Below are 20,183 nucleotides of genomic sequence, written 5' to 3' on the forward strand. Positions count from 1 at the left end.
GCTACTAGTTAGAGGAGAGGTGCTGGGCTTTTCTGATAGAAGTTTGTTCTTAAAAAAAAGTATGTTGAATTTACTAATAAACAACTATAATGCCAGTCAATGACGTCAACAGCAATCAAAAAAATGATCTTAAACCTTCAACAAAATTCAGAATCAAAATTAATAAAACTGCTCGGGTTATTTGATCACACTCTAAAGACAGATCCGGAAGTGTAGAAGCCAAACAACACAGGGAACAAACATGATCCCGAATTAATTACAGAAACTCGTCACATTTTGTATTATTATCTTATGAGGCTGCTTCAGTAAGATGCAATGTAAAATGTGATATTGCAGACTGTAAATGGGATGAAAGATCTTGAGGAACTGGGGAATCGAATATTGTGTTGAAGCATTCTAACTTGACCTCAGTTGTTGAACCCACACCGGGATCGGCTACAAGAAGATCACTTATTTCCTCCGCCATCTTCGTGTACACCGTTCTGTTATTCAAAACCCAAATATTAATATCAATATAACACAAAATAAATTCAAAGATTTCCACAGTAAGTGCAGTATTTGGTTACCAGAACCCATGTACACATTGAAGCCGAAATTATTACGATGATTAAATTTTTTAAAAATACAGTAAATAGTAAATAGCATGCTGAAACTGTTAAAAACTTGAAATTATTAAAATTGATAATTGTAGGAAGTTAAGTTGAGTTTTGTATATTTCAAGTTAGTTTTTTAGGTCAGTTTAAGATAAGATTTCAGATAATTTTAACCATAAACTGCTGTGCACGACATGTAACGAACCAAACATTCAGCGAACAGTTTGGCGAGAAGTTCGTTTATTTAATATACGAGCGAACAGCCGAACATGAACACATACTTGTTCGTTCGTTTATGTCTGTGAACGTTCATTTGTGTTCGTCATTTAAATTCTTTATGTTCGTTAGTTTACGTATGCTTAAGTTCGTTCATTTGCATTCATTAATAACTTAATATAATCATTTAAAATTTCCAATTCGTTAATATAATCATTTAAAAATTAAAATTCCAACACAACTTAATATGCTTTTAATAATTTTAGGCTCAACACAATGTTCTTTGGATGACTTTTAACTAGTTTTAGCTTAGTTATGTTTGTTTGTTTCGTCTATGTTGAGTTATGTCCGTTCGTTTACGTTCATGAACTGTTCTTTATACCATTAACGAACAAACATGAACACAAACATCTTCAATTTATTAACAAGCAAACACAAACAAAAAAGAAGCCCGTTCGTTTGATATTTTGAGTTCGATCTTTTGTTCGGTTAAAGTTAAACTAACGAACACAAACAGTTTCAGTTCATGTTCGTCCAGTTCGTCTAGAACCCGGGGTATACATGGAACTGGAATCATGAAAACCCGGGCCCATTGCCATCCATAATCCCAAGTGATTAGAAAAACTTGTAAGTTAAAAATCAGGGGTAAAATAGGACATTAGTAAATTAATAAACTGTTTTATCACCTGGCATCAATAGACAAGCGGTCCTCCCAAAAAGCCAAAGTTCCTTTCAAACGACTAAAAAACTTTCTGCATTCATCATTTTTGTCCTGAAGAGACCCCTACAAGAGTAAAAAGGTTGCATACAAAAAGTGAAAGGCACATTTTTGTGTAATGTAATTAACTGATTAATACAACTGTTACTCAAGCTTATCACTATAAAACTACATACCAGTTCAGTCATTGTATCATCATCTTCCTTCAAAGAACTTTTTAGTGAATAAAAAGTTATGTAAATTCCAGCTCCCAAATCCCAATTTTCAATTTCTGATTTATGGTCTTCCATCGAGGTTGCAAGCCTCAAAATCTCTGATTGTTTGCCTGAACCATGAAGAAGGTTAGCAAACAGTTACCACTAGAACTTTCAAAAAATTTCAATGCATTCAATGTTACAGCTTTACAACACTTTTATTTACTACTTTTAACAATTATGTAGCAGCATTTTCTAACCAGAGGGTACCACTATATGACATGCAAAGTCTACACAAAATTATATACCTATTTTGTTTTAATACATCAGATGAAAATATCTAAAATCAAACAGAAATTTACAACAAATCATACCCAAACTGATTACCTGACACGAAAAGAGAATTTATTTACTACTTTTTACAAATATATAGCAGCATTTTCTACCCAGTGGGTACCACTATATGACATGCAAAGTCTACACAAAATTATATATCTGTTTTGTTTTAAAGATCAGGTGTATATATCTGAAATCGAATAAAATTTTACAAAAAATCACATCCAGAAAAGTAGGTAACTGATTACCTGACACGAAAAGAGAATGTGCAACTGAAGTTATGAAAATTGAATGTGCTTTTTGCCAAAACGCACATCCAAGATAGTGTTCAAGAGCCTTGAAAGAATTTCCATTGTAAGCATGATACACAGCCTGCAGAATTTAAATAAGTTATAAAATAACTTTATGAAAAACAGATTTTAAGGATAAGGTATAAAGAAATATCTAAATAACAAAAGCCAATTATCATCGAAGCCATTTCAAATTATTGATTAATTCGCCCACTGTCCTATTTCTAACTAATGTATGTTTTAGTCATACAGGAACGAACATGAAGGCATGCCTTGTTCGTTCATTTATGTTCATGAACGTTTGTTTACATTTGTTCAGTTGACTAACCAAGGCCTCCTGCAACCATGCAGATGGAACTCCCAATTCAACAATAAATTGGCGTTGACTTTCTTGACTACTCCATGTTTCACAATACTGGAATAAGATTTCCCTAATGCTTGCATATACGGATAGTCATCACGATGTGGCATGTGGAGTACAACATAAATAGCCCAATGACAGTGTCCTAGGTTTAACAACTGTGAAACAAAAGCCATATCAAGAACATGAAGATCATCACAATTAAATGTCCCAACAGCTTCCAGCACTGCACGTTGATGCCAGATCATGTGATGATCAAGTGGATCATGAGTTGAAGCAAACGAACTAAACATAGTCTTCAACATGTGAATATTAGTAAAGTCTCTATCTTCATTACAATGAAGAAGCATGAGATAATATGCAAGATCAAAACGGTTACCAGGAATCCAACTTTCACCATCTTTTACAAGCTTTTCATCTATGTAAACAGGAACCGGATACGGCGCCCGCCCAGTTTCTAGAAGTTGCTGATAGGTTTTGAATATAGTAGTCAACTCAGAAGCAGGTGGAAGGTGATACCACATTAACAACCCTAAAAACCGTTTCCAGTCGATATTCTTTTCACCTAATGCACCATGAATGTTACCAGCGAGCAACTCAAAAAGCCTTATCCTGTCTTTCTCAATAAAATTGAAATCTAGATTGTTTGTTTTCCAAAGATCAAGTGTCGGTCGATGTCCATACGATTAACTGTTGACCCGCCAGCTTGGCTTAACAGACAAGCAAGTCTCACATCTCCCCTAGAAGCAGACAATTCAACAGCTGCATCAATTTGCCGGCCAGTTAAAAGTAAAAACAACTGTTGTAAATCTTTTGAGTCGTTTAAGGAACTTATTTCATCTTGTACACGGTGGCAGACACTTTCTTGTAACCATACGCTGAACTCTGCTCTTCGGATTAACGGGAGTGCTGCCTCGTCAGCATCTAATGAACTTTCTTTTGATGAAAAAAGAACATTTATAAGCTCCCAAACAAAAACTTGGTGCATTAACATCACCCGAGCAGAAGAAGATAATCCTGGTACTTCTAATTGCTTTTCAATAATCCCAATATATTTTCGGCATATAGGCAACAATTCAAAACCGTTAAACACAAGCTTTCGAGTCTTTAACTTATATGAATCAAACATGATTTCCTTTGGTTCATAGTTAATTTCTTTATGAAAATTTAAAGGAGAATCAAAGCATAGATCAATAAGTTCTTCTCGTACTTTGTTGTCTTCATCTCTTACCACATTATCGATTGCAAATTTTTCTAAACTTATTGTAGAAGAAAGATATGAATTCTTCTTACTGTCACCAACAGAACCACAGTGAATAAGAAGGTTGTTTGGACCCCATGCTATACCAAATTCTTCTCATTTCCTTCATTCTAACAGGGTCAAGCCCGAGGTGTGAAGGAAGTGAATGAGAAAGCAAACAGGAATCTGTTAACGGGCTGTCTTCATCAATATCATTATCATTCAATGTCACCTGGTTTCTAACTTCTACACCAGCGTCATCCATCAAGACATCACCTTCTTCGTCATCGCTCAAACCAAATCTGCTAAAATGTTGAACAGAAAACTTCCATTCTTTTCGATGTGAGTCAAAAGAAATGAACTCGGCTCCTTGATTTTCTGCACTTGATTTCAGCTTTTCTATTGAGAAGGGTTTTTGTAGCACTAAACTCACTTCAGCCGGTTTGTTAAGTCCCTTGCCAACAACGGGTTTGGTAGTTTCATCTTCGTAAACAACAATCTCATGCCTTTTAAACTTGACAATCTGGTCTAAATCTAACCATCTGACATCGGTTTCCCCAAAAAACCTAACACTTCCATATCCGCATCTACCAACAGTAAAGTTTAGAACCCTGGTGCAATGACCCGGGTCCGCAAGTTCCCTGATAGTCAACTCGGTCAAGCTAGGTTCCATGAAATAATCAGAAGCTCGCAGGCTAGGTAAGCAAGTTTTAATCTCACATGTGAGTGAGCATGCCATCATCACCATCTAAACTTACTTTCCTTTTCTTAAATTGAGATACAAGATGATGCTGATATGATCCAGGCATGTTGAGTTTAATGTTTACCGTGTGTAATTTATTTGTCGCAGAGATTCTTCAAAACCACCTGATCCAGTGCATAAGAAAGAAGGTATAAAAACAGCAATAGGACTTTGACAGAATCCATGCAGTTAATATCAGCGATATATCGGTGGGATATCGTCCCCAAGAAAAATATCAGTTTTAGTATTGGTAACAATTAGATATTGACCGATATTTTGGATGCCATGATTGATGTGGTACAATTAGATAATGCTTCAAATATTGACACTTTTGAGTTTTGACTTTGAATAATGCTATTGATATTATATATGTTTATGTTTTCAAACATATATATAAAAATTCTGCATGATATTAAAATTACCGATATCCCACCGTGAAAAGCGATATCTCAAATATAGGTCCTTGACCGATATTCGATTATTTTAGACATTAACTGCAAAGAACAGAATATGAAAAAAAAAAGAATTACAGAAACAAGAAACAAGTGAAGTGATAGGATTTATGTAAGTTGATAATTACTACTGGTGAAGTGAAGCTAAAAGTGAGTAGGTTAAGTAGTATTGGTGAAGGTAGGTTTCAAGTTCAACTGAGTGTGGATTCTTATTTATTAAACCTATGCTCCAGGCAAGGGCAAGACAAGACAAGACGGGAACAAGACAAGACAAGACGCTCTGACGCTGCCGCTGGTGGTGATGAAAATTTTACCATATCATACCATACCAGATCTGGATTGTGAGCTTTTTAATTTAGGCCCAATGCTCTATGACCCACCCACGATATTACTGCTTCGGCCCACACCGGCATTGAATCCCTTTTTAAGAGTTTTATTATGTGTTTTCGTCTCACAATTTTTGTATGTATTGAGTGCCCTCCTTAAAACAAGGTCCATGACTTTAGACCCTTTTATATATAAAAGTCCAAGCTTTGTCACTGAGTCAGTTAGAAACGCCTAATCAAACTCACTTTTTTCGGACCTATAATTCAAGCTAATTATTTTAACCACCTTTTTAGGTACACTTAAATAACATCTTTAAAGAGAGTATTCTCAACCAATACATGCGCGCACAAACTTGCCCAAAACAACTTTTATTTGAATATGTATTCCAATAATAGGAGCATACTTACGTACATGCACTGCACGTGGTTTCAGTTTGTTATCCGTTAAGTTTGCTACGCTAACAAGTGCTTCCAAACATAGTCACACCAACAATGTAGTGATAACGTCTAAAAACACCACTTGCATGTTTCTATATCTCTAGGAATATATAATGTCTTGTTAACAAAATGCTCATGTCAATGTTTATATTGGCAACTTTATTTGATATGTCTCAATTTGGTAATCGTTTCTACTACAATCTTTCACTTAATGTCATCCACCAATGCATTTGTTGCTATAGTATGAAGAAAAAAATTGACAAAATTAAAACACATGTCTTATGTTTAAGCCTGGACAATAATATTTAAATCGTAAAACATTTGAGAACCTCTTTTATGAAATCTTAAAATTAAAAGTTAATTGTAGCCCTATTGAAAAGGTCGATTTAATCTATATACTCATAACGCTATATTGATATTCCATGATTACATACGGAAAAAGATAATTGCATATTTAAACAAATTATGTGAGGGACAATGAGAGTGTTTGTCGTCGAAGTAATAGAAAATGTAGTAACTAATTGAGGGATAAAAACAAAGCAGTATCGATCATATACGAAATTAAGGAAATCAACCACCTACGCCCTAAGCTAAGACCAACCACTCGAAAAACATATAGCCTTTCTTTCTTGATTGTCTGTCGATCTTAATATAGTTCAAGCGGATTCCTATTATGTTCATGTGGTCACTCTATGGTACATTGTACATTATCCCGCTAGTAATAACCCAAAATTAAACACCAGAAAATATATATTCTGATTAATAATATACTCTAAATGTGACATTGAGTAAATAAAAGATCAAACTCCTATTTGTTGTTTACTTTGTGTGTCAAATAGTTGTATCCAAAAGTTTTATCGCATTGTAACAAAATGAAAGAGAAGAAATATGTGTCATTTTGAGTTAAGTTGTGAGACACTTAGAGAAGATGGAATTATAACAAAAACACGGATTGATATACAAATGGACGTACACCATAAAAAGCTGTAACTTATTTCCTAGTTTCACTCTCATTCTCTCCATTATTATTATTATTATTATTATTATTATTATTATTATTATAGCTCCCTCCATGCACTTGACATTCACATTCCATTAATCCACTCCATCTCTCACACTGCATTCAACCATGGCGGACGGCATGAGTTGGGATGAACTCAAGAAGGAAAATGTGGATCTTGTATGTTATCCGACTTCTCCCTTACTTACCTACTTTTATCATCAACATGTTCTATACATTAGTACTTTTGTACTTTTGCATGATTAGTAGTAGTTTTATTTGGTTCCAATAGACCATTACAAACAGACAACTGTTTAAATCACTAACAGAGATCGAAACTAGGTATTATTATTAGTGCTATTTCTTTTATGTTTCTTCTTTATTGTTTTCCGGTCTAAACGTCCACGGCTGAATGCAAATAATATGCATATAGTATCTAGCGTTTATTAGTCATCCCTATATACTGTAATTGTCTACTGAATGCAAATCAATCTTTTTTTACCATCCTATAACACTACGTTTTGCACGAGGATCGAATGGATTCCACTCGTTCCATAATCTAAAACTTCTTTTAGACAATGACAATGGGAGTTTTTGTTTTCATGATTCGATTATAACTGTTACGAATATGAATGGAGGATGTAGAATAATTGCAGCTACTTAGTCGAGTCCAACTGGTCATGGATAGTAATGTTATGACTTCAATATCTATGAATATAATTTTCAAAAGACTTGGTTTTGCGATCAAAAAATTGCTAGCAGCACAACTTGTTGCCCGTTTGCCTTATGTATGGATGTAAATGCTACTCGTGTTATTAAACGATACCTATTATCCAAAAAAAAAGCGTTTATTGATTTGGTGACTTAAAATTTGTTTTGATTGGTTTGTACAGGAGACGGTTCCGGTTAAGGAGGTCTTCGAAACGCTGAAATGTACAAGAGAGGGACTGACAGGTGAAGAAGGGAACAGGAGGCTTAACATATTTGGCCCTAACAAGCTAGAAGAGAAGAAGGTAAATCGTTAACTGCAAATTGTTTATGATTTTTTTATATTATTGTGCAACTTATGTTTATGAAACTATCGATATCTTATTTATGTACTTGAAATTATAGGAAAGCAAGTTTCTCAAGTTCTTGGGGTTCATGTGGAATCCTCTGTCATGGGTCATGGAGGCTGCTGCAATTATGGCCATTGTCTTGGCCAACGGAGGGGTACGTCTCTTACTAGTATTAACTGATTATTATTCGTTAATATAATATCGTAAGAAAAAGCAAATGAACCAAAACTGGATACTAATGATCAGACAATGATCACTTTTTCAAAACACAAATGTGACTTAAAGAAAACTTCCGTTTTTCGTGTTATCTTGATGCTATGATGTATGCATATATGCACCTGATTTAGATGACATAATTACAGGGAAAGCCTCCAGATTGGCAAGACTTTGTTGGAATCACAACATTGCTGATTATCAACTCCACTATCAGTTTCATAGAGGAAAACAATGCAGGCAATGCTGCAGCGGCTTTAATGGCAGGTCTTGCTCCAAAAACAAAGGTCATCAGGGACGGAAAATGGGACGAACGCGATGCAGCCATTTTAGTACCAGGAGATGTGATCAGTGTCAAATTGGGAGATATTATTCCAGCTGACGCTCGCCTTCTAGAAGGCGATCCTCTCAAGATTGACCAGTCTGCATTGACCGGTGAATCATTACCCGTGACCAAGCATCCAGGTGACAGTGTGTATTCAGGGTCAACCTGCAAACAAGGTGAAATTGAAGCAGTTGTCATCGCCACTGGAGTCCACACGTTCTTCGGGAAGGCTGCTCATTTAGTCGATAGCACAAATCAAGTTGGTCATTTCCAAAAGGTATTATTGTCACAAAAACCAGATTTATATAATATTATTTTAGGCTGCTCAGCTAGTATATTGTTAACAATATTTGATGGAATGTTTTTTAGGTGTTGACCTCAATTGGAAACTTCTGCATATGCTCCATCGCGATCGGTCTCATTATTGAAATAGTCGTGATGTACCCGATTCAGCACCGAACGTATAGAAACGGGATTGACAATTTACTGGTTCTACTCATTGGTGGAATCCCAATTGCCATGCCAACTGTTTTGTCAGTCACCATGGCAATCGGGTCCCACAAGTTATCCGAGCAAGGTGCAATCACCAAAAGAATGACAGCCATTGAAGAATTGGCGGGAATGGATGTTTTGTGTAGTGACAAAACTGGCACTCTCACACTCAACAAACTCACAGTTGACAAAACTCTCATTGAGGTTGGTTTAAACTTTAAAGTTTAAACATGAGGGCTCGGTTTTGAAACGGGCTGGGACAATCAGGGTTGACCCGCAAACACTTTTTTGTTCAGGTTTTTCCAAAGGATATGGATAAGGATCAAGTTATTCTAATGGGAGCAAGGGCTTCAAGAGTGGAAAATCAAGATGCAATAGATGCTTGTATTGTAGGAATGCTTTCAGATCCAAAGGAGGTAATAACATATAGCATATAATAATAATACTAATAATAATAATAATATCTTGAGTATTTCTTATATTACGCAGGCACGAGCAGGAGTCACCGAGGTACATTTTCTCCCCTTTAATCCAGTGGAGAAACGAACAGCTATGACATACATCGATCAAAATGGAAACTGGCATAGAGCGAGCAAAGGTGCACCGGAGCAGGTACTTAAATAAGATTAAAAGGGTTATATTATTTCAATAATTATCTTACTTTTTAAATAAACCGATTTGCAAGGTTTTATGCATTAAAATACACTTTAAACGACTTTCTACATATTTGAGCCCATATAACTGTCATTCATAATAATCCTTTTTCGTTTTATAGTCACATGTTATCTCAAAATATCTCAGATTGTGGACATATGCAACCTAAAGGATGATGAGAAGAAGAAAGTGTTTAACATAATTGACAAATTTGCTGAACGTGGTCTTCGTTCTCTAGCTGTTTGCCAACAGACAGTACCCGAAAAATCAAAGGATAGCCCGGGAAGCCCATGGGTATTTGTGGGTCTACTTCCACTATTTGACCCGCCAAGACACGACAGTGCTGAAACCATTAGGCGGGCACTACACCTTGGAGTCAATGTCAAAATGATCACGGGTGATCAGTTAGCCATTGGCAAGGAAACAGGCCGAAGGCTCGGAATGGGAACAAACATGTATCCTTCTTCTTCACTTTTGGGCCAAAATAAAGATTCAGCAATTGCTGATATACCAATTGAAGAGCTTATTGAGAAGGCTGATGGTTTTGCTGGAGTCTTCCCTGGTAAACTATTCTTCTTCTTCTTATTATTATTGGTAAATATGAAAGTGTGTTGCTAACATTTATGATTTTTTTTTTGGCAGAACACAAATATGAAATTGTGAGGAAGCTACAAGAGAGGAAGCATATATGTGGAATGACAGGAGACGGAGTGAACGATGCACCCGCATTAAAACGGGCCGACATCGGTATCGCAGTTGCTGATGCAACCGATGCAGCCCGTGGTGCATCTGATATCGTGTTGACCGAGCCTGGACTCAGTGTGATTATTAGTGCAGTTTTGACCAGCCGAGCCATCTTTCAAAGGATGAAAAACTACACCATTTATGCTGTCTCTATCACCATCCGTATTGTACTCGGGTTCATGTTGATTGCACTTATATGGCAATTCGATTTCTCGCCTTTTATGGTTTTGATTATCGCAATCCTTAATGATGGAACCATTATGACTATTTCTAAAGATAAAGTCAAACCTTCACCGCTCCCAGATTCATGGAAGTTGAAAGAAATCTTTGCTACCGGGGTTGTTCTTGGCACTTATTTAGCCGTTATGACCGTTGTTTTCTTCTGGTTAGCAAAGGAATCTGACTTCTTTACGGTAGCATAAACCCTTAAGACTGTTTACATTATTCACAACTATCATCATTCAGTTATGACAAATGAGTGTGTTTACAGGTGAAATTTGGTGTGCACCCGATTAATGACAATGAACATGAGCTAATGTCAGCACTTTACCTCCAAGTTAGCATCATAAGTCAAGCACTCATCTTTGTTACAAGATCAAGAAGCTGGTCTTTCGTTGAACGCCCCGGTCTTTTACTCCTCACTGCCTTCTTTATTGCTCAACTGGTGAGTTTGTTTATTATTATGACAGTGGCTTTGCTGTCACAATCCATTGAGATTCAGCTCTGCCTCCTCGCTCAGACGCATTTATATTTTATATCAGGAATTCTAACAAATAATTATTTGATGTAGATTGCTACATCAATCGCCGTGTACGCAAACTGGGACTTTGCGAGAGTTCATGGAATCGGTTGGGGTTGGGCTGGTGTGATTTGGCTATATAGCATCATCTTCTACTTCCCGTTGGATATCTTCAAATTCATCATCCGGTTTGCCTTGAGTGGCAAGGCATGGGACAACATGCTCCAAAACAAGACTGCTTTCACCAACAAAAAGGACTATGGGCGGGGCGAGAGGGAAGCCCAATGGGCCTCGGCCCAACGGACCCTGCACGGGCTCCAAGCGCCAACCGCAAACGACATCTTGGGTGACAAGAGCGACTACGGGGAGCTATCAGAACTTGCCGAGCAGGCAAAGAGGCGCGCAGAGGTTGCTAGGTAATATTTGTTTCTTAATGTGTCGGGTCAAGCTAGTGGTCAGGTTGGGGCAAATGGGCGGAGACTCAGCTCATAATGCAGTCTTCATTTGCAGGCTAAGGGAGCTTCACACTCTGAAAGGGCACGTGGAGTCGGTGGTGAAGCTCAAGGGTCTCGATATTGAAACGATTCAACAACACTACACGGTTTAAGTGACCGGGAAGGGAAGGCATTTTTGGAGAAGAACATAAATAAGGATTAGGAAAAGCATGATTTCGAGAAGGTCTGTTTTTCACGGGAGATCATCGTCGTCGTCATAATGGAGATGCGCGAATAAGCCGATAAAGGAGATCGGGCTATACCTGATCTGCAGTTAGATCTCATATTCTTTGTTTTGTTCATGTCTAACATTGTATTTCATCTATTCAGTCTTAATTAGTTTAATTCTATTTATTGCCTCAAAGTTTACCTGTTATATATATATATATATATTTCCCTCCCTTTTAGTGCCATTAAAACCAATTAAACTGTTTGTTTGAGATCAATCATCAAAGGATTTTCTTGACTGGGCGTAAAAGAATAGACTTTGATGTAACACATTAACTAATTTTTGACCACTTTAAATACAAGCTTATATTTATTATTATTTTTTTTGAAAGTTGAACTTCAAAGCTTATATTTATTTCTCTCTCTCGTATATAAGAACTATCCACATATCTTTAAACACGTTAAACGTCACCACATCATCATTTTAATGGTCATATTTATAATTTAAATAAATAGATCATAACTATATGCATTTCATTTTAAACAAACTCATCGACCGTAACAAATACTAAAGTCTGAAACTTTGCAGTATTTATAAACCGTTGAAATCGAGATAACCACCCAAACTGAAGCAAGTCAGTCTGTCTGAGATCCAAACGGTTAGGTTCACCTGTGATGGTTTTAACGACTCAGTTCTGTTTAGAACTTGGAACCAACCCTACAAACCGTTCCCTTTATTGTTGTTGTTATTATTATTATAACTTTCGAAGATATTGTATGTATTATAACTATGAATCATCTTTATCATTTTAACACAACTATGAAAATAAATTGGTGCACGACTTCACACTATCAAACTGATACAATATAATAAATTAAATAAATATATATATATATATATATATATTAATATATTTATTTAATTATGTTTATATATTATTTTGTTTTCTTACTATACTCTAGTTAGGTTTCCTTATTATTTACGTTTCCTATATTCATGCATTAACTTTGATTTCTCTTCATTCTCTCATTTTCTTGAAGCCTAACCCACTCTACGGGTCCATTGGGAGATTGATCATCTCAAATCGCTCTCTATCAAAACCATTAAATCGACCAATCATGCCGACCCACCCAACCTTACCCAACTGGTTTAGTTTGTTGTTTTCTAAAACTGTAATGAACAGTATAGCTCAGAATTTTCATCAAAATCAACCGAACAAGAAGTCAAGAACTTAAACACCAGGTAAACTAAGTTGGGAAAACTTTTCCTTAAGAAAGTATTCGAAATTATATTACATTACATCACATTAATCCTTATTGACTCGCTTTCAACAATTAATATTATTGGATAAGGACTCCAGAAACTAAGGGATACCCTGCTATTCATGCTCACATCCATTCAAAGGTACAGCTATTTATGCATAAAGTACAAAATATCATCATAATTATAATAATTCATAATTCATGTGAAAGTATTAAAGTGGTCATGTGGCCAACAACCAACTATAGAGTCACACTATTTCCGGGTGGGTTGCTACATTAAATTTCATAAACAAAAGTACACACATCATTGCATAGCAACCAATAAGATAATTAATTAAATATCAATAACACTACCAATCAAAATGCAGATGAGTTTCATCTATATCCCTCCAAAACATCAACTTTCCATACATGTCCAAACCAACATTGTACTTTGTGCATCAAACATGGTCCTTTGGACTTCTATATAAATTATTAAGTTTTGAAGGGATATAAAGTGCATCCTAAAAAACACCAATCTATACAAACATTAAACATAGAATAATTAAGATTCGGTTACTCTTAACGAACCTCCAAGCTCGATAGGTACAAGTGGGATTAACGAATGCAACACGTCGGTAATAAGTGGTCGGTAACTTGGCTCGGGTTGTACACATAGCACAGCTACAGCAGCAACCTGTAGAGTTTATTATTATATTAGATATATATATTTACAGAAAAATTATTGTATGTAACGATAAAACAATTGTACTAACTTGATATAAATGCTTCAAGTCCATTGTATCTCTAATCACAGGATCAACAATATTTGGAAGCTTTGATCTGTCTGTTAGCTGAGGCATTGCCTGTTCACATAATAAAATTTTAATTTTATTTTTATCTAACTCTGAAACATCCTTTAACGCATTTTTTGGAAAAAACAATTTTTAGAGACAATTTGAATAAATATGAATGATTATATCGTATACCCATGTGACGATTGATTGACATTGAGACGGTGACATTTTCTCCACAGGTTTTCTCCCTATCAAAAGCTCCAAAAGTACGACTCCAAACGCGTACACATCACTTTTATCAGTAAGTTTACCTGTAAAAGATTCAACATCTTATTTTTATATAAATAAAAAAAATTCAAAAATTTGTTAGAATAAAATAAACGATTGCATACCATCTAAAAGATACTCGGGAGCTACATAACCTAATGAACCAGAAAGCTTTATGCTGTTCTTGCCATGAATCCCGCCTGTAATAGCGAGTCCAAAATCAGAGAGCTGAAAAGAAGTCAAGCATCATTAATCAAAAGTCAAAACTATAAATCGTTCGAATTTGGTATATTCAATACGTAAAACCATCAAAATATTACTTTAGCATTGAAACTGGAACCTAGAAGGATGTTTGATGATTTTAAATCTCTGTGAATCACAGGCGGGGTGCAACGTTCGTGAAGATACTCGAGTCCTCTGTATTCAAAGCATATAAATGCACATTATTAATCATCAGAAATCACCAAAATTAATAAAAAAAAAGTATATTTAGATTAAAGGTGGAAATTTCGATTCATTCACTTATAAATGGGTCATTTGGGCAGTGTTTTATACTTTTACCTCAAACGGGTCAAAAAAAAGTCAAATAAAAAACTATTTATAGTTGCATACAATTTGCTAAATTATTATGTTTAAAGATTTGGATTATTATTGTAATACATTGTTTTAGTAGTCATAGGTAATGCATTCATGATTAATATCTAAGTTTCCAAATATGGGACAGCTTCAATTTACCTTGCAATATCTAGTGCAACTTTCATTCGCTGCTGCCAACTTAAACTAGTTCCATGAGACGGACCTTAATCATACCAAAAACAATTATCACAAAAAAGGTCATTTATAAGCAATCATTATCATTTTAATAAAATTCAATTGTACTGAGAAATGATACATAAATTACCATGTAACTGGGATTCTAAAGAACCGTTATGCATCATTTCATAGACCAAAAATCTGGTCTCGCCATGTATGCAATAACCCAAAAGATTCACAATGTTCTGATGCTGAATTCTGCTTAAACAACTTATCTCATTCTGAAAAATGCAAATAAGACACATAATTTATACAAATTCATAGAGGGTTTATCACACCAAAATGTAGCAACATTCATGTTTTTGTCATCGCATGCAGGACTGTAAACGAGCCAAGCCAAGTTGGGCTTGGGCGGATCGGCTCGTTTATCTTAATAAGCTTAAATGTTAAGCTCGAGCAACACGTGGCTGTTTATTTAAAAATAAGTTGTATATTTACACACATTGATGTATATAAAAAGAAAAGAATATTATCTTTTTAACATACACATAATGCATAATTAATATACTTCAAAATTTAAAATTTATATATATTAAAACTTGCGCTTTACTTATACAATTTTATTTAATATATTAAATTTATACTTACGGAAGAATTGTTATATATAAATATCAATAATATATATATGGTTACACATAAAAATAATTTAATAAAAATAATTATAAATGTGTACAAATAGAATAATTACAATAAGTGAAATAATAAACGAGCAGAGTTAAATTGAGCTTTAATTTAAACGATCCAGCTAAACGAGCTAAGCTTTTTAAACAACCCTAATATTGTGTAATGAACTATACTTTTACCATTTGATGTAACAAACATTAATTTCTTTACCATTGATGCAATTGACAGGCTAAAACCTGCTCACTCGGTCAACTGCATCAAATATGTTTGTAATACCAAATGATAAAAAAATAGTTCATTACATACAATGACAAAATTTTGAAAATTTTCAATTAAGTTCATTTAGAGGCAACATTTTAAAACTTGGAAACCTACCTCAAACCCTCTATGAGCATCTGGCCCTGAAACATGGATTCTTTTCACAGCTGCAAGGAAGTGATCATTGAAACAGGCTTTGTATACACTCCCAAATGCACCATGCCCTATGATATTGTCTTCATGAAAATTGTTTGTTGCAGACACTAACCACTCGTATTCGATCACAGTTACCGAACCTTTTTTACCAGTCATTCTCAAAGGGTTGAATTTATCCAAAATTGGACCCAATGACAACCCTTTTGAAGCATCTGTGAGTATGCAAAAACACATTAGATCAAGATCAAAAGTGTGTTCAGTGTTTATGATATGAATTTTTTGTATTTGTAGGCGGTTTAGAATGTAGCTAACTTTTTATTTAGAGTAGGATCAGTGGACGTGTGAGTTAGACGTACCAAATCTTTTTCCTAATATAAACCAAACATTAAACATTTTTTCAATAATATAAACCAAAAAATAATAATATTAAAAATTATAAATTAAAACGCTAACTGTTTCTAGACTCTAAAAAAATTAAAAACAAAAATGTTAAATTTAATAAATAAAAATAACAAAATAGTTAAAATAAAAAAAATATAAAACCACAGTTATAATCCTAAACCACCAAATAATCCAAAAAAAAAAATTCTCATATAATCCTGGAAAAGAAGAGAGAGAGAGAGAAAAAAAAATACCTTGGTTTTGTTGGGGTTTTTCAGTGTTGGATGTTTTAGAGTATTTAAACCTATAGATCCATAAACATGAAAAGGAAATCAAAATAGCAGCAAGAAGAGTTGAAGCAATGATTAGTGCTACAAGAATCTTCTTATTCAAATCTTCATGGTGCACCACTTTGATTTCAGATGATCCTGCGTCTATCAAACAAACTTGATCAACATTCATAAAGCAAAAAACAAAAACAAAAAAAAAATACTCATTGAGGCATTTCATCAAACAGTTGGAGTGCATTAAGCTCCCAAAGACAAAAATCAAGACTTGGGTTTTGTTAAAGAGTGTTTGAAAATGCATGTGGGTGTATAAAACCATCAAATTTAAGAGTGAATTAGTTTGAATACCTGGAGGAATTGCATTGACTTGAGTTGGAAATGGTGGTTTATTCTGGGTGGGAAGGACAGGGTGAGCCAGAGGAGGGTGTGAAGCATGGATTGGTGGAAAAGAGAATAAACCCAAAATGGATATTATGATGAGCAGAAGAAGAAGAAGAAGATTCATCTCCATTTTTATGCAGACAGACAGATTGTGTTTTGGAAGAGAGATGAAGAAGAAGAAGAAGGATATTCCCAATATTTCATGTGTATGTCTCTTTTACTTTGAAATTTTGAAATGTTTCCAAGTCTCTCTCTAAAGTATTAAATGCAGTATTTTACGTTATATCAATATAATATGATTTTCTAAATCAATAATTAGTATGATATATCTAGCGTTTTTTTTTTAAAGGCTCATTGTAACCGGATACTGGACTCTCTCAATACGCCTCATATAGACCTATAATGGGCGTCTGGGTCTAAATTCAAAATGTCGGTGGTGTTACATGTTGTCTAGAGGCACAATGCACCCCGTACATGTCTATATGAGGCTTATTGACCCTAACCAATGGCGAGGCTTAGTTGGGGCCAGAGGTGGCCCCAACCCCCTCCGTTTTTTCGCTTGATAGTGTAAAATTATTCTTTTTCGGCCGAAAATTTTTATACATGACGTAAATTTACCTGTTTCCGACCGAAATTTTGAGTTCGGCCCCCTCCATATTCACTTGGTAGTGTACATTAATCCTTTTTCGGCCGAAAATTATTATACATAGTGTAAATTTACCCGTTTCTGACCGAATTTTTGAGCTCGGCCCCTCTGTTTACTCGCTCGGTAGTGTAAATTTCTTTTTTTCCGGCCGAAAATTTTTATACTTAGTGTAAATTTAACAGTTTCCGACCGAAGTTTTAGCCCTCTCCCCTCTAGTTTATTAATTTTTTTATGCATATTAAGTCCGGCCCCCTCGACGTGTATGTCCAAGCTTCTCCACTGACCCTAACCATCTTCAATACGTCTAGTACATGTCGATATGGGGTGTATAGAACCTAACTTAAAAATATCATTACAATGGTGTCACATCTTATCTGGAGGTTGTGCTATATGCAGTGTATACACCAATATGCACCTACACAACACATTTATATATTTTTTTTGGCAACCTTGGTTAGCTTTTGAGAAAATAAAGATATATACGCCACCTATAGGCTTATATGCCGCGTATAGATGTTAGAAAAAAAAAACTTAAACTGCTTATATGGGGAGTATGGACATATACGCGACGTATGAGTTTGATTTTGGTCGGAATGCAGTGGCGTGTGTCCTATACGCAAGTCATTCCTTGAACTATACACTCGTTATAACCCTATACAAGACATATAAAGTAAAAACAAAAGGGTAATAAAATTATAGTTTCAAAAGTGTGTAATAGTGTATATAACTTTTAGAAAAAAATATTCTGGTTCAAAATATTTTGATATAAATAAAAATGTTACAGCAAATTCTTTTACAACACGAAATGCTAATCGAAAGAAAGAGAAAAAAAACGTCCGTATGTTAAGTAAAATTATATTATATAGCTTCTAAAAGGAGTTTGGGCTAGCAACGACTGGTTAAAGCGTTACGTTACTGATACATGGATAGTGAAGTTTTAACTTGTTCATTCTTAGCTAGTGTGTTGTTTAAAAAAATGTTAAGAAAAATGTGATGGACTGAAATTGGGTGGATTCTCTTTTTTTAGCCCTCTCGGGCGTTAAGGGGATGACAAGATGTTTAAGTGGGTGTTGTGGTTTGTCAGCCTGATAACAGAAGGCATTGATCATGGCGCCTCCAAAATGAAAGGCATTAGGCTGAGGGGTGTGGGGCTTCAACGGGGGCGCTAGAGCCCCTCCGCTCGCGCCCCCAGGCGCTAACACCACACCACCGGGGCGCTAGCGGGGGCGCTAACGGGGCGCTAGCGCGAAAAAACATGCAGGCGTGAGCCTGTTAGCGGGAGAAGAGAGAGTAAAGTGGCATAGGAAGTCGGAAAAGAGCCGTTGATGGTGTTGATTAAATTAAAAAAAAATATTTTCTTAAACTATAAATATATACCTTTATAAAATATACTTCATTTCACAATTATACACCTTTCCTCCTAAAATCCTCTCAAAACTAACACAAAAAAATGTCGTGGTACTCGTCTGATTCCGACTCCTCCGAAGAGGATGATTTGCTTCTTCATGTAGGGGGAGTTTTGACCGCAACCGTGGTGGATCTCTTGCAAAATCAAGCCCATCAACCTCGAGTCCCGAGATTTAGAGCACCACCTCGTGATCGTGATCGATCGGGTGCTAACGATACTTTGATTAGGCATTATTTTAGCCCTCAACCGGTATACGAGGAGTCGGATTTTCGAACTCGTTTCCGAATGAGCAGACAATTGTTCATGCGTATAGCAAGTGATTTAGAGGCACGGTATCCCTTTTTTCAACAAAGGGAGGATGCTAGGGGTCTCCCCGGTTTTACCTCTCTTCAAAAATGCACGGCTGCTATCCGTCAATTAGCGTACGACATCTCGTCGGACGCTTTGGATGAGTATTTACAGATGTCGAAAAGGGTTGCACGTGAATCCCTTCATTTTTTCTGCCAAGGTAAAAAACATTAATTTTAGTTTTTATTAAATATTTATTACATTTTGTAATATATATTATATGTTTATAGATTATTTTATATACGTAGGAGTCATATCGATTTACTCTCGGAGATATCTGCGTAAACCTACAATGTATGACATCCAACGCATATATGAGGTGCACGCAGAAAAACATGGTTTTCCTGGGATGCTAGGTAGCATCGATTGTACGCATGTTGGATGGGCTATGTGTCCAACGGCCTGGCGAGGTCAGTTCCACCGTGGTGATCATGAAGGGCCGACCCTTATACTTGAGGCTGCGGTGTCACAGGATCTTTGGTTTTGGCATGCTTTTTTTGGTGTTGCTGGGTCAAATAACGACGTTAATGTTATCGATCAGTCACGTTTGATCAACGACCTTATCGACGGGGTTGAACCACCTCAATCTTTTGTTGCAAATGGAGAACTCTTCAAGTACGGGTACTATCTGGTCGATGGTATTTACAACGAATGGGCTTTGTTAGTTCAAGCTTTTACAGATCCAATCGCCGACAAACGGAAGTATTTTACGAAGAAGCAAGAGTCTGCTAGAAAAGATATTGAAAGAGCTTTTGGAGCTCTGAAAAAACAATATTATGTAC

The 20,183-nt window shown here is 35.6% G+C and overlaps 1 protein-coding gene and 2 pseudogenes across 3 annotated transcripts; 1 reads left to right on the forward strand and 2 right to left on the reverse strand.

Moving 5' to 3' along the window:
• Positions 1-249: 249 nt before the first annotated feature.
• Positions 250-4,757, reverse strand: LOC143623402 (nuclear pore complex protein NUP96-like; annotated as a pseudogene). The gene is made up of 6 exons (XR_013151886.1): positions 4,147-4,757; positions 2,676-4,061; positions 2,306-2,429; positions 1,704-1,852; positions 1,496-1,593; positions 250-482 (listed from the first exon to the last, which is right to left on the reverse strand). The product of XR_013151886.1 is annotated as a nuclear pore complex protein NUP96-like (transcript).
• Positions 4,758-8,034: 3,277 nt separating this feature from the next.
• On the forward strand, positions 8,035-11,738 carry LOC143623377 (ATPase 9, plasma membrane-type-like; annotated as a pseudogene). The gene is made up of 8 exons (XR_013151879.1): positions 8,035-8,118; positions 8,327-8,779; positions 8,872-9,198; positions 9,291-9,410; positions 9,484-9,606; positions 9,796-11,056; positions 11,183-11,547; positions 11,642-11,738. The product of XR_013151879.1 is annotated as an ATPase 9, plasma membrane-type-like (transcript).
• Positions 11,739-13,382: 1,644 nt separating this feature from the next.
• On the reverse strand, positions 13,383-17,129 carry LOC143623403 (putative receptor-like protein kinase At1g80640). Its single transcript, XM_077094324.1, has 10 exons — positions 16,967-17,129; positions 16,586-16,777; positions 15,912-16,162; positions 15,001-15,133; positions 14,835-14,898; positions 14,420-14,516; positions 14,225-14,327; positions 14,025-14,143; positions 13,812-13,901; positions 13,383-13,732 (listed from the first exon to the last, which is right to left on the reverse strand). Exons 1-10 carry the CDS (start codon positions 17,127-17,129, stop codon positions 13,601-13,603), a joined length of 1,344 nt encoding a protein of 447 aa, XP_076950439.1. The 3' UTR covers positions 13,383-13,600.
• Positions 17,130-20,183: the final 3,054 nt, after the last annotated feature.

The sequence above is a fragment of the Bidens hawaiensis genome, unplaced genomic scaffold (assembly GCF_021521415.1).
Source record: "Bidens hawaiensis isolate Kalapana, Puna unplaced genomic scaffold, B.hawaiensis_p1.1 tig00003430_1, whole genome shotgun sequence".
Lineage (NCBI taxonomy): Eukaryota > Viridiplantae > Streptophyta > Magnoliopsida > Asterales > Asteraceae > Bidens > Bidens hawaiensis.

Bases quoted from the DNA above. Each gene is read 5' to 3' on its own strand.
- LOC143623403 (XM_077094324.1), bottom strand. From the start codon at position 17,129: ATGGAGATGAATCTTCTTCTTCTTCTTCTGCTCATCATAATATCCATT. The intron at 14,899-15,000 runs GTAATTTATGTA...GGTATGATTAAG, and splicing joins TTTAGAATCCCAGTTACATG to GTCCGTCTCATGGAACTAGT. The intron at 14,517-14,834 runs GTAAATTGAAGC...CTTTGAATACAG, and splicing joins GTTGCACTAGATATTGCAAG to AGGACTCGAGTATCTTCACG.